Source organism: Phytophthora infestans, genomic scaffold, assembly GCF_000142945.1.
Source record: "Phytophthora infestans T30-4 supercont1.34 genomic scaffold, whole genome shotgun sequence".
NCBI lineage: Eukaryota > Oomycota > Peronosporomycetes > Peronosporales > Peronosporaceae > Phytophthora > Phytophthora infestans.
The window spans coordinates 412,216-427,075 of NW_003303725.1; the positions used below are offsets into that span (position 1 = coordinate 412,216).

Genomic DNA, 14,860 nt, shown 5'->3' on the forward strand with positions numbered 1-14,860 from the left:
CAGCTTGTCCTTTCAAGGACAGTAGTTCGTGAATGAGAGGGCTGTGCCCTGGTGGGTTCGAACCACCGACCTGTGGCTTCCAAAGCCAAAGCTCGACCACTGAGCTAAGAGGGGATTGCCCTTAAGCTTGTTCAAGCGTGGACAATCGCTCATGTAACGAGAGGGCTGTGCCCTGGTGGGTTCGAACCACCGACCTGTGGCTCTCAAAGCCAACGCTCAACCATTGAGCTAAAAGGGTGTTACCCTTAAGCTTGTCCAAGCGTGAACAATTGTTCATGGAACGAGAGGGCTGTGCCCTGGTGGGTTCGAACCACCGACCTATCGCTTGTGAAGCGAGTGTTCAGCCGCTGAGCTGCTGTTGACGACTCGAATGAGTCAAGAGCATTGCTCTAAGTGGTTTGCAACTCTTGGAGTAGGCGCGGAGCGCGAGCGTAGGTCTGAGACCGCTTGAGAGCAAGATGCGCGCTGCGCTTGAAACATTGGGCCGTGGGCCGACGACGAGAAGTTGGGCATCAACGATGCGTAGGCGTTTGTGAGCTCACGGAGCTGTACAACGCTGGGGTGAGGTGTAGTAACCTCCGCCGTCTTAACAAGACGTGACCTCGCTGAGGAAAGTTTCGAGAACGGAATGTTCTCATCTTAGTGGGGGAGAGTGTAACGAGGTTACATAGTGTGGAACACACAGGGGTACGAAGTACCCGGAGAGTTAACAAACTCTCAGTACATAAGCTGGAGAGTTAACAAGGTCTCTCAGTACCTTGGCCGAAAGCCATACGTTATGCATTTGATTAGGTTTAACTATGCTAGATAGTTAAACAGATACATTTACCCCTAGGCGGCTTGGCCGCAATAATAGTAAATTAAACACTTCTGGTTTTGAAGCATAAAAGTTAAGGTGTTAACTTTGAGCCCTGGTCTTGGGCTGTAAGTGTCCTTTGGATAAGGAACTTAGTATTGGTGACTCTTTGAGTCGAACGTCTTCCTCTGACGCTAGAGCTACGGCAGCCCCGCTGCCGACAGGCTTATTGAACACATAAGTGTTAGCGAGATTCGGATAGAAGTAGCGAGTGTCATCAGGATCAGTCTTGCTCACAAGTTCGTACCCGAGAGCAACATTTACCTTGAACGCAGTTGCCTGAGTCGAAAGAACGTTCTCAAGCTTATCGTAGAAATCAGTAGCCTCAATACCCTCATATAGGTGTGATTCCATGTGATTACCATTGTAAAAACGGTACTTAGGATCAGCCTTGTAGTCAGGCGACAAGTGTTTCTCAAGGGTTTCAGTCGAAACATTGTACTGCTTAGCTACCAATTTCTGGTTGATTGGGCGCGAAACGTTGCTTACATAAACCATCTTACCCGTTCTACCACGCACCTTAACACGGTAGCTACTACCCCATTTGATAGCTTGAATATTTAATCTCTTTAATCCTTCGAGCTCGTATGCAAACATGTTGCCTATATATGCTTGGCTATATTCTTCTTCGTAGATATGACGTTATAATATTTTGATCATGTATCAGGATCGACTTTATATCTTAGTCATTACAAAAGATTCTGAAATTAATCAATTCAAATATTTGGGTTATACCTTTTTGGAGGTTTTAAGCCATTGTCATTGACTATATTGGGATTGACTTTTTATTTGAGAAAAAAATAATTAATTAAGTTCGGTTTCGTTGTTAGGTTCATCAATAAGTTCGGTTTTGCTCTGTTCTTATCGTCGTAGCTCTTTTGATACGACAGTCGAGTTTCACGTGTGCGCTGATAGTAGCGCTTCTGCGCAGCCTTAATGCGCTCTTTGTTAGCGAGGTATTGCTGAGGTGAGTACGCCATTTTTTGTATATTACTAACTTTATATTTATCAGTAATAAAACAAATATTACTTGATTCAATCCTGGAGGTGTGGCGCGCGCTCTGTTGATCTCTCATTCTTTAGTTTCACCGGTAGCTTGACGGATTTCTCTAGATGCTCTTAAGTGCTATCGTTGAGTGGACGATCAGAGATACCTTTCGATGCCATGATTAAGCAGATGAGTGCATGTAAGAAGATCTCAATTAGAAAATAAGCAAAAGGATTGCAACTCATATGGAAGATATTTATTGCAGCATCGCGTAAATTTTCCCCACAATTTCTTTCAATCCTTCAAACGACGGTATGGTATCCGCTTGAGGAAGAACAGTCTCATGCTCTCTGACCTTCTCGTCGCCACTGATCAAGAACTTCCACTCGAGAAAATTCGTCACAATGCCATACGTCACAGTGAGATCTTCGACATCAGCAAGAGCTTCGAGCCCCGTCACATTCTGAACCATTCCTTGCAGCATATCTTCACGCTTGGCTTGGACAAGTGAAATTCTCTTGGTGCCACGCTTGAGCACGAACTCGAATCGACCTTTCAGGAGCACGTTCTTCCCAACCACGTCTTCTTCGACTAATATGCGGACGTTCTTAAGCAGACGACTGACTGTCTCAAGGATCGGGGCGATAAAAAACAATCTCTTGGCTTCTTTTTCATCCGACATTTTTCCATAGAGTTCCCGCAAGTCACGAATACGAGCGAGGAGTAGCTCGATGTCAGCATCAGGTATATCGCTTGGTTGAAGGTCATAAGAATCGTCGAAGTTGTAAATAGGTTTGATATCTTCCCAACAAAGACTCGAATAGCCCACAGTCTTGTCGACATCGTGATTTTTCCGCTTTTTGCTTGTTTTCTTGGTGTCTTCACTCGTGGTCTTCTGGTTCGCCTCTTGATTCTTCTGACGAATCATTGCATTGATCGCAGCCCATCGTTTGAGACGTTCGGGGTGCCGGTGTATTGTAGTTGGTGGCAAAGAGGGTGCCACGCCGATTGCCATGGCTGCAGAGCGGTCGTTTTTACCTTTCGGAACCACCACCAGCACGTGAATTTGCTCACTGGATGGAAGCTCCATGTTGTTCTTCGTGTAAAACCACGTTGTTAAGGTCTTTGAGCCCAGAATCGGTTCTCCGGCCGTCAGCGCATATATGTAGTCATCAGATTCTCCTTCCACCAGCTTCAGAGCAGCCCGATGTTCGTCTGGGAGCCACTGAAAACTTTCCTCCTTCATCTCCTCCGCAGAAGGGCGGTAAACAGGGACGACCTCTTTGCCGCTCTCATCTTCGACGGGCTGCTTCGCCAGGAAGAGCTGAAGGTCCTTGGCGTCGCCCGTGATAGTCGTTGCATTCTTCGCCTTGATCGCATCCTTCAACTTGCTCACCTTCGCGCCATCGTCAATCTCCACATCGAACGAGCTTCCTGCCTGACCGACAATCGCGCACTGCAGGGAAACCACCACCATCTTTACTCGAGACGGCAGGTTCTGGAATGAGGGGAGAATTTCTGGCGTACTTAAGCGGAAAAGAAAGCGCGTGACATAGATTTTCAACCAATGATGAGACGCCACGTCGCGCTGGTCCGAACTAATTAAAAATGGAAGTGAGTATTTTGCCCGACTGGCTAACCGACTATACAATTATACTCCCCAACATGCATAAAATGGACTTAGCCGACGGTCAGCGGAAATCTGCTGGATTACGGGGACCTCTTACTTATTAAGTAACGCAATGGCCGTTGCGCTGTAGGTCTCCTGCGCAAATTTATTACTTCGAAGTAAAGTACCGGTATCTACTGAGAGCGTGATTCTGTAAGACTCTGCACAAAATGCTGACTCATCGCCACCAAACTGTGTACGTAGGCTCTCTCCACCTTATAGCGAGCCACGTCTTTTTGGATCTTAGGGCGTTTCGGGACCGCTGCGACGGACAACATTCAAACTATATTGATAAAAGCAATACGCTGGCAGATTTTTAATGGCACTCGTTATTTTGCCCGACTGAGGTAACATAGCATCGACTTATATACGTGTACAGATAGTATAGTACGGTTAAATTGGAGTAAAGGTAGGACACTAGCGCGTTTGCACTCGTCTGCGGACTTATAGCCGTGAGCCCGCCCCTCTCTTCGCTGGCTGCGCTGCGCTCGGGGGGCGCCGCTGCGCGGCCTGCCCCACCCCGGCCTCTAAGTCCTCGACTCGGCAAGGCGCTGTGTCTGGGAATAGAAATTAATTCCGAGTGAGTGTTGCCAAGAATGACATGGAACATTACGCCGGCAGTTTTTTCACTTTCCGTAATTTACCTGCGAGACCAGTCCTGGAACGTTCTTTCGAGGCAGCTGCTATTTTGACGACGCAACCTCTCGACCACCTGAGAGCGAAAGCAACATCTTTTCGATCTTAGGGTAATTTGAGAACCGCTCAGCCGGTGAGAGCTAAAAGACGTTGATTTGACGACGCCCAGCTTATAGCGAGCCACGTCTTTTTGGATCTTAGGGCATTTCGGGACCGCTGCGACGGACAACATTCAAACTATACATGTACAGTACTGCACCCCGTTTCCGCGCCCTCGGACCTTTGATAAACTTCCGGATGCGATTGTCCTGAATCTTAAAGAACTAGAGTTTGTAAGCTAAAGTCTGATTTATTTGCAAATCCTATATGGTCTACCCCCGCATAAACAGGGTGTATTGATAAAGAGAGTGGTTGGAACCCCCGCCTGTGAAGACTCTTCAGGATTTGAAAAAATGGACGCTCTACGAACGCTCTTATCTCAAATCGCTCCGGACCTCCCAGCTATCCGAACGACGTATACGTGTATGCATACGGTAGATGACGAGAACAGCGTTAGTGACGGAAGCGAGTTCGCGCTAGGCACGACGTCGAGTTTGACGGAGCATTCAGACAAATCAAGCCGCTCGGAAGACCTTCTTCCTCAGCATTCAACTCCTCCCCTTCCTGGCCGCACCGTCTTCGAGTCGTGGGATGCGTTCGACACGTACATCCGTACATACCAAGCGGAAAGTACCAGGTAAGGTGTATTTGGTCTGCTTAGTGTATGACCTTCTCTAACAAGCCTATTGATATCCAGGTGCTCAGACTTCGAACAAACAAAGAAGGTTGGCGAAATAAACGCCGTTATCCAGCGGACAGGTTCCAAATCTACACCTAATCCGGAGACATGGGTATGGTACGCCAAGACGCTGGTGTGCACCCACGCCGGAAAGTACAAGCCGCGTGGGAAGGGCAAGAGAGCACGTCAAGAGTCTCGCTCGATCGAGTGTCCTACACAGGTAAGCCTTCCACTGGCGGGTGCTGGCGGGTGCTGGCAGATACTGGCGGGTCCTAGTGGGTGCTGGCGGGTGCTGGCGGATAATACTAGCACACTAACGTTGCAATGTCTTTTAGATTAATGCCTGCGTTCGAGACGTGGATAAATCAGCTCACAAGTTTGTTGTATGTATTACGAAGATGAGAACGACCCATAATCACTTGGTTGATTCGACAACGTATCAAAACTACCCAATTAACCAAAGAGCAGTTGGGGAGAGTGTTCTGCAAACCGTGAGGGTTCTACAAAAGGCCGGTGCAGGAAAGAAGAGCATTCACCAATTGATTACTGAGAATTCCTACTGTTCACCGACGATAAGGGATGTACACAATCTGGTACGAAAGCTGAAGAATCAATCGACCCAATCAACAACTAGTGCTCAACGTTTGAAAGCGTGAATAATGGATTGCTGTGGAGAAAACGGCAACGTGGGCAGAACTTTTGTAAAGGCACAACAAAGCAAGGTAAACGATGATCGATCAGATATTTACTCATAACACCGCTTATTATCCTTTTTGTTGTTTCAGAAAATTGCTACGTGCGTAACATGCAGACAAAACACATGCGGTATCTGTACGAACCTTTTCCAGGGGTTTTACTTATCGATGCTACACACGGAACAAACGTACCGAAGTACAAGGTATTCTCCTTCATGATTCATGACACATTTGGTAAAGGGCAGTACGTGCAGCACGCCTTAGTCCAGAATGAGCGAAAGGAAACCCTGGAAGCAGCCATCAAAGAATTCAAATTGAACAATCCTGATACGAAGCGGCTGCAGTGTGTCATCATAGACAAGGACTTTACCGAAATGAGTGTGCTGGAGGCGGCTCTCCCTGGGGTCAAGGTTCTACTCTGCCAGTTCCATGTAATTAAGTACCTATCCGAGGAGATTGCCAAGGCCGACGAGTACGGGTTTAATCCGTGGCAGAAAGAACAGTTGAGAGGTATTGTCCCCCTGTTGGTGTATGCAAAAAGCGAGAGAGAGTACAACAAGCACCGACGTTACATGCACCAAGTCATCACTGTGGGAGGCGTCGAGCGAGATAGTGCTCCAGTCGGGCACACTACCGACTCAGTCGGGCACGCTGCAGACGCAGTCGGGCATCGTGTAGAGCCTGTCGGTTGCGGTTCCGGTGTGGCTGACCACCTAGAAGCGAGACCGCATCCCTTCGAATCGTATTTCAAACGAAATTTGGATAATTGCAGGGGCAAATGGTGCTCCTACAAACGCCAAAACGCTGTTACGCTGGGAAACAACACGAACAATCGTCTAGAGGCCTCGTGGAAGCAAATTAAAGACATCGTGAACTCTTTCATGCAGCTGGACGAATGTATAGCGTCCTTGATGTACTACCAATCGCTCCTAGAAAAAGATTTCGTAAATCGAATTTTCAAGATTGGCGTTATCCACCACGCCTCATACGACAAAGAATTGCAGTACGTATCAGACCTAGTCAGCGAGCACGCTTGCAATTTGATTTTTGAGCAGTACGCATATGCAGTTGAGCGTGCTACATACAGTTTCTACGAATGAATTCCTGGTGTGATGTTTATCAAGAACACGACTCACGACGACGATGCGTTGGACGAACCCAATCAAGAGTACAATGTGGACACGGGGAGTTGGCGATGCTCGTGTATGTTCATGAGTACACGGTTGCTTCCTTGTAGACATGTGTTATATACTTGCGCAAAGCATTGAAAAAGGAGACTATAACCCCGGCTCAGCTACATCCGAGATGGTTGCTGTCAACATTACGAGCATCATTTACAGTTCCCACCATACCGGATAAGGCTTTTCGCATACGATGGATTGTTAGACCCGAGTCAAATGCTTGGGATGCTAATCGCAAGCTCCGCGAAGCCAACCAAGTCGAAAACGCTATCACGGGTACAATGAGCAGTCTATGAATGCGTGAGTACCGAGATGCTCTTTATGTGTTGAATACTGCCGCTGAACTTTTCAAGCACCGACAGTTTCATGAAATTGATCGCCTAGTTTCAGACACTCAAAGTGTCTAGACTCAGCTACAATCTGATGCTCCCCCGCCCGAGGCTGAAGAGGTCCCGCCGGAGCCCGATCAGCCCCCGCCTGAGTCTGACGAGTTCCCGACTGAGTCTGACGAGCTCCCGATTGAGTTCGAACCATCGGAGCTCGAGGGAGTCTCAACTACGCTGCCAGAACCGATGACTGTGACAGATGAACCGCCGGGGAATCCAATACTTCCCTCGACTGAGTTAAACCAGCCCGACTGTGCCCCACCTATACCCGACTACGGACGAGCTGCAACCGACTGAGTCTGGACCATCGAGCGCAGTTGTACAGCTGTTAAATACGTACAGCACTACAGAGCCAGTCGAAACTACGGATGATTTTGAAATTGCAAGTCCAGTCCGACCGCGTGGTAGGCCAAAGCAGAAAATATCCGCAAAGAAAGCCAAGAAGAATCGCGAAATCTCCAAATTTCACCACGATTCAAACATGCATCATATGAAGCTGGATTTATCGGTGCTCTCCGCCCTATTACATGAAGACCACACATTCAATTCTGCAGAGACGACACTCCGACAATACCGTTTTGGAGAAAAAAACAAACCAAGCAGCCAATCGCCCACCAAAAAAGCAAACTATCACGGAAGAAGACGGTACTAAGAGACGAAGATATATCGCGAATTCTTCCTAAATATATGCTGCGTAAGTGCAGCAAGAAGTTATCGGCCTTCAAAGGGAAGAACTACGGTCTCCGAGAGGTGGATATACTTCTTGAAGTGCCAAGTATTGGTGTGTTTACAGCTGGAGCACTGACTACAATGAGGGACTATCACAGAGCGATGGATGCTATTGCTCAGATTGACAAAGCTACTGTCTGGGCTACGACTATTAATTTTGGGACTGAAATCGACCCGTGGTTCATCGTGGAAGAAGATAAACGACTACTGGAAGGCATAACCAGCACGTGTCTACAGTCAAATGAGGTAAGACACCTACCATTTTTTATGATTGTTCTCAATAATAACTTATTTGTTTTAGTTTGACCTATTAGATCGTGTCGGACGGGGAAATCTTACCGATTCCATCTTAAGTCTAGTTTTGGAAAAACTATACTCAAACAACCCGCGAGTGGTGGTGATAACCCCAAGTTTGTTTGGGTGGGCTGTGGGAAGGAATATTTCAATGGATGCTGAGACTGTCGAGAGCATTCTGTCGACAATTACCGGGGAGTGTGTACTCATACCGATCAGCAGCAATTCGAACCATTGGTGTGCTATTATGATCGACATCGCAAAACGTATCGTGTATATCTACGATCCAATGAAATCAAGCTACGTGGCCAGCGTTCGAGTGGTAGCAGAACGACTTAGACCTATGCTAGCAACAACCACGGGAGAAAGGTTTCGAGTGCAAGCGTACGAATCCGACATGGGGATTTAATTGAGCAACTATAACTGCGGGTTGTTTATTTTGATTGCATTTGAGCAGTTCACAGGTGCGCCACCACTCGAGTGAATGAACAAGAAGCTGCTGATGTATCTGCGCTATAGATGCCTTTGCTTGTGTCTTCACTAAAAAATATACATCTACCTTCTTTCAGACTTGTAGAAGTTCAGTGGATGAACAAGATGCTGCTGATGTATCTGCGCTATAGATATCTTTGCTAGTGTCTTCACTGAATAAAATACATTTACCTTCTTTCATACTTGTAGAAGTTCGCATGCTCTGGTACACAAGCGCTTGCTTGACTTAGCTAAGATACATTTATTATCCCGGCCACCAAACCTTGGACAAACTTTGGTCCAAAAAAGGTAACCCTTCCCTTCACAAAACCCATAACGATAGTTAGATATAAGGGGTAAAATCGGGCGTAGATTCCGATTTTGAGGTCTATTTTTGCGTATCTGCAACCATTGATCTCCCAATCGGCCGTTTAAAAAAGGCTCTATATCTTGCAGAATTGTTTGCAATTGTGGGCTTGGCACGTACTAACATGCATGCATATTCATTGGCAGAGCCGGGATAACAGGTGGGGATTTTCAGAACCGGATGGATACATTCCAAATATTACCGCAATTTGACGATTGTTAGAAAATTATAAACTTGTTAAAAGAACCCGTCAAAAGAATATCTAGAGTGTAAAGAACATACAACGGGTCACCCGTTCATATTCCTAATCGGCTACAGCTTCATTGTCATCGACGGCGTCATCCTCTTCCGTGTCCTCGTTGCTGCCCTCTGGTTCCGATGCAATTTCGCACTCATCACCTTGCTGCAGATATTTTGTCTCGTATTTCTGTGCGTGTGTGTATGCATTTACCCACGTATCTGACGTGAGCGATGCAAAACCTTCGTAGATTTTACAGCGTAGCTCAGGCATCAACCCACGATAAATTGGCGACATGGTGCAGGTTACAAAAAGTCTCGTCGAGATAAACCTCGGGGCGCACTGGAAAATTGCGTCTGTTCAGGTTTAAAACTTTTTTTCTCAAATATTGCGCCCTGAACGCAACATTTGCCGTCGTTTCTGCCATAATATTGCGAGACCTTCCTTTTATAAATCGCATTTCCATCCTCCTAAGCACGCGACGTAGTGAGCGCACTGATACCACAATGTTGTGCTCTTCTTTAAGACGCTGTGCTAACTGTGGTGCTGCAACAGGTTTTCCGCTCTTGTTCATTCTTGACACCGACTCACGCACGAGAGGCTGTATGCTTTCTCCATGTTTCGGAGGCCTCCCAGATGGTTTTGGACCTTCCATCTGTCATAATTAATTTGTCGACCACTGAAATGATAAATATCAATAATAACTGAAATGATATGAAGTACAGCCTACCGAGGTGAAATTCTTGTCGTGGTGCTGCTCCCAGTGCGCCCATAAAGCTGAAATGGTGCCCGTAGCAAAGCCTAAACACTCTTTGACATGATAACGAACTCCTCCTTTCCATAGATGCGGTGCAGAGGCCTTCTTTTGGCGGAGGAACTCGTAGGTCTTCACAACCAAGTGCTTCTCAGCAGCAGTCAATTTCTTACCGGCGACCATTTGAAAAGTAGTGAACATTATTAGATGCTGTGAAGTTCTTACGAGAATAAATAGACACCAAGCTATCTATTAAGGGGACAATCGGCTCTACGGTTGCGGAGTTACATTCCTCTAATTTAAGATAAAATATATTACCATTTTTGTCCAAGCCTTTTTGGCCGGGATAATATCCGTATATACGCTGTCGCGAAAAAAGGGTGGGCAAACTGGCTTTTGACTAGTCGGGTACCCGCCGGTGCAGTCGGGCGTTGGTCGGGTACTTTTGTCCCGTCTCACGGCTTCCAGGCGGTTGCAGCAACACGTGCCATTGATAAAAGCAATACGCTGGCAGATTTTTACCTCAAGGATTAGCTCGGACCAGCGCGACGTGGCGTCTCATCATTGGTTGAAAATCTATGTCACGCGCTTTCTTTTCCGCTTAAGTACGCCAGAAATTCTCCCTCCCTTCCTTCTCATTCCAGAACCTGCCGTCTCGAGTAAAGATGGTGGTGGTTTCCCTGCAGTGCGCGATTGTCGGTCAGGCAGGAAGCTCGTTCGATGTGGAGATTGACGATGGCGCGAAGGTGAGCAAGTTGAAGGATGCGATCAACTCGAAGAAGATGTATCAGTTTCCTGCGGACGAGCTGCAGCTCTTCTGGCGAAGCAGTCCGTCGAAGATGAGAGCGGCAAAGAGGTCGTCCCTGTTTACCGCCCTTCTGCGGAGGAGATGAAGGAGGAAAATCTTAAGTGGCTCCCAGACGAACATCGGGCTGCTCTGAAGCTGGTGGAAGGAGAATCTGATGACTACATCCATGCGCTGACGGCCGGAGAACCGATTCTGGGCTCAAAGACCGTAACAACGTGGTTTTACACGAAGAACAACATGGAGCTTCCATCCAGTGAGCAAATTCACGTGCTGGTGGTGGTTCCGGAGCAAGGGTCCTCGGTTCTCTAGACGGTGTTTTCGACCACTGCAGTGATCCATTCTTCTTACAATTCCCGACAGTTGACCAAGTTGGTGATTGGCTCGAGTTTTCGTCGTTGCTGCCGCTAACGAGACGTCAGAAGCTCTACATTCGCTCTTCGTACCAAGTGATCGCCAACCAAGCGCTGTTCAATCCAAATGTGGGCATGGTCAAGTATGCTGTCGTCACGGGCACGCCTGGGGTTGGAAAGTCGGTGTTCGTCTACTATGTCCTGTGGAGATTGATCAAGGAGAAGAAGCGCGTGCTGCTTTTCGACAACAATAAGCTCTTTTACTTCGATGGATCGACGATGCTGATCTGTCTGGCGTTGCCAAGCAAGTTTAATGAACAGTTTTGGTCGCCTGATCTGTGGTGCCTTGTTGATTCGATGGACCCAACAAGTATCCCTGGGCTTCCCTACCGGCTATGCTCAGTTCTTCTCGCAAGCACACCGCGACGAGACTGCATCGGTGAGTTCAAGAAGCAGCCTCCTACTGCCGATGTTTTCTACATGCCACTGTGGTCGAAAGAAGAACTGGCGACAATTGCTCCCATGTATCCACATGCAGCAGCTGTGTGGGAGAATCGATTTGATTGCTTGGGTGGTGTACCTCGCCTGGTGTTGCAAGACATTGGAACAAACCCGCAAGCTTTGCTGATGTCCGCATGCAGCAGTTCTTCTCTCGATGATTGCATTATGTTGGTGTCTATACACTCTGGGGTCAACTCGAAGACCACGATCGTTCAGACTTTGATTCACATTCGCAGCCAAGAACCGTATCGAGAATACAAAGTCGTCTATGCATCAGATTTGGCGATGCAGTTGATTGTTCGAACAAAGTGGCGATTTGACCGCGCGAAGCTGCAAAGCCTTCTCGGTTCGTCAGATGGAAACCCGCTAGCACAATCACTGTGTGGATACATCTTTGAGTTTTATTCTATGGATCGGCTGGAGCAGGGTGGGACTTTCGTGTATCGAGAGCTGTTTTCTAGAAAGAGGAAACGCACTCCAGCTGATGGTACAATCGACATTCCACGGTCATCGCAGCCTCGGCAAGTAGCGGAGCGTGTGGAAGTCGGTCAACATGCAAATCAGCTGTACGTACTTCGGACATCGAACTATACTGCTATTGATGCGTGGATGGCGCAGTTCGGTGGATTCCAGATGACTGTGGGAAAAACGCATGACATCAAGGGCGGGGCGGCGGATGATTTGGCGAAACTGGGTCAGAACGGCAATCGACTCTTCTTTTTGCTTCCACCACTCTACTACAAAACTTTCACCAAGAAGACTCCTCAAACCATCAAACAGTATGCAATCCTTGTTCCGTATCCCGAGGTGCGTAATGAATTGAGTGCTTCAACGCTTCAATGACATCAGCTTCTCCTACCAAGATATCACCAAAATATTACTTCGTGATCTATTCGTCATCGGAATAACACTTTTTTTATCAGGAAATTTTCATCCTGATAAAAAAAAGTTAGTTATATACTAAGATGACGTACTCACCTGAACAATACCTCGCTAACAAAGAACGCATAAAGGCAGCACAGAAGCGCTACTACCAGCGCACACGCGACGCTCGCTTGTCATATCAAAAGAGCTACGACGATAAGAATAGAGACCAAATTCGAGCTCGCAAGCGAAAGTCGCAAGTGTCATGGCAAGGGGCAATTGCCATGGGCCATGCTACTTCTAATTGCATTTTATGTATATTTTAAAAATATGGCACAGTGACAGGTCTATTCGTAACCACGCCATACCATGGCTCAATCTCTAGTGCCATGGCATGGCACACGTGGCAGTGGCTAAGAGCCACCCTGAGAAAAAAGCTTTCTGTTTTTCTAAAAGCACTTTAATTTCGAAACACTTTTTTAAATGACATTTTATCAAATCATTGCGATAAAAAATAAAAAGGAATTTCAAAGGTGTTAAACAAAGCGTTTCTTTTTGAAAAAACAACGACTCTTAATTATTTTGGCTTTCTAATATGATCAAATATTAATTGAGGCCTTTTTTCGAAAGCGTTAAAAAATCGAGCTCTTACCAAACGGTTTTTCGCTTAATGGTCAGCCAGCCATCCGTCAAACCGACGTCTACCACAAACATCAAGATGACCGACTCCGCCGGTGCGAAAATGAACGCTGCGACCATCGCCGAGCCCTTCAGCTTGGCCGTGCGCCAGTACATTGAGCAGGATATGGGTGGCGTGGGTCCCAAGCTCGTGGGTTTGCTGGCTCACGGCGACCCGGCCGCCAAGAAGTACGCCGAGTGGACGGGCAAGGCCTGTGCACGCGACGGCATCCGCTACGAGCTGCGCGAAGTGCCCAAGGACGAGCTGCTGGAGGCTTTGGAGAAGGCCAACAAAGACTCGGATGTGCACGGTATTCTCGTGTACTACCCGTGCTTCGGCGCCTTCCCGAGCTTCTTCGGTGGCAACATGGACGATTTTTTGCGCGACAGCATCAGCATTAAGAAGGACGTGGAAAGGACTGTGCCAATTCTACCCGTGGCAACTTGTACCGTAACATCCGCTACGTAGACGACGAGAAGACGCAAAAGTGCGTGCTGCCTTGCACACCTTTGGCAATTGTCAAGATTCTCGAACACCTTGGCGTTTATGACAAGACCAAGCCTACTGGCAACCACTTGTCAGGTGTTAACATCACGGTTATTAACCGTAGTGACATTGTCGGCCGCCCATTGGCTGCTATGCTTGCGAATGACGGCGCTGACGTGTACAGCGCCGACATTGACTCGCTGTACCTATTCCGTCGCGGTAAGCTCATCCCGAGCGAAGAGACGCAGGAGACGGCGTGTAAGAAGTCTCGTGTCATCATTACTGGCGTCCCCGTTAAGAGCTACAAGCTGCCGCTTGAGTGGGTGAGCGAGAACACGGTCATCATCAACGTCGCGTCCTTCAAGAACGTGGACGAGGCCGAGCTGCTTAAGATAAAGGGCGTGCAGTACGTGCCACTGGTGGGTAAGGTCACGGTGGCCATGCTCGAACGCAACCTGCTGCGTCTGTACGAGAACTTCCACTGGAAGCCTAAGAAGGTCTGGCAGTAAGAGTGTGGATGAGGATAGAGAGAACACCTCGCTCACCGCTAAAATGCATAAATCTTCCCCGTTACAGGGAAATTTACAGCGTGTGCAGTACCGTAATACGCTAACATACGCTAACTCCATCCAATTACAGTTAATAGCGCCTATGCTGACTCCATTATCTCTACATGCACTAAACTGGACGCTGTGACTTTATTCTGGTCGTTCACGGCTTTCACTTCGAGCGTGTGCGGCCCCACGCCGAGTCCACGCAGCAGCATATTGCCATCGTCCACGTGGGTTTTCTTCAAGTAAATGTCGTCATCAATCAGCAACTCGAGAGTGTGGACATTGACGGCGGTGTACTCGAGGACAATAGACTGATGTCGTTCGAAGATAGCACCATCCAAGGGAGACGTTAGCGATAGGTGTACCTCGTCCTCATTAGAGGGAGTGGGTGGCTTTCGAACGTAAAACATCTTTCTTGTATGTCGTGAGCTCTTCGATTAGCCCAGGAATGGGGATAGTAACTTTCGAGATGAAGCTTAAATATCCCGTCGTGTGTGAATTTTCGGAGAGGAATTCGGAAATTTTACAGGGCGATTGAGCACTTCAGTATTGTCCGTCTTTCGTCTTTCAAGTGCA

The 14,860-nt window shown here is 47.6% G+C and overlaps 2 protein-coding genes and 1 pseudogene across 2 annotated transcripts; 2 read left to right on the forward strand and 1 right to left on the reverse strand.

Moving 5' to 3' along the window:
• Positions 1-2,100: 2,100 nt before the first annotated feature.
• On the reverse strand, positions 2,101-3,321 carry PITG_14349 (Crinkler (CRN) family protein; the record flags this gene model as incomplete). The annotated part of the gene is made up of 1 exon (XM_002898780.1): positions 2,101-3,321. One exon carries the CDS (start codon positions 3,319-3,321, stop codon positions 2,101-2,103), a length of 1,221 nt encoding a protein of 406 aa, XP_002898826.1.
• A 7,368-nt stretch (positions 3,322-10,689) lies between these two features.
• Positions 10,690-12,622, forward strand: PITG_14351 (annotated as a pseudogene; the record flags this gene model as incomplete).
• A 661-nt stretch (positions 12,623-13,283) lies between these two features.
• Positions 13,284-14,239, forward strand: PITG_14352 (methylenetetrahydrofolate dehydrogenase [NAD+], putative; the record flags this gene model as incomplete). Its single annotated transcript, XM_002898781.1, has 2 exons — positions 13,284-13,652; positions 13,724-14,239. 2 exons carry the CDS (start codon positions 13,284-13,286, stop codon positions 14,237-14,239), a joined length of 885 nt encoding a protein of 294 aa, XP_002898827.1.
• Between the last annotated feature and the right edge of the window lie 621 nt (positions 14,240-14,860).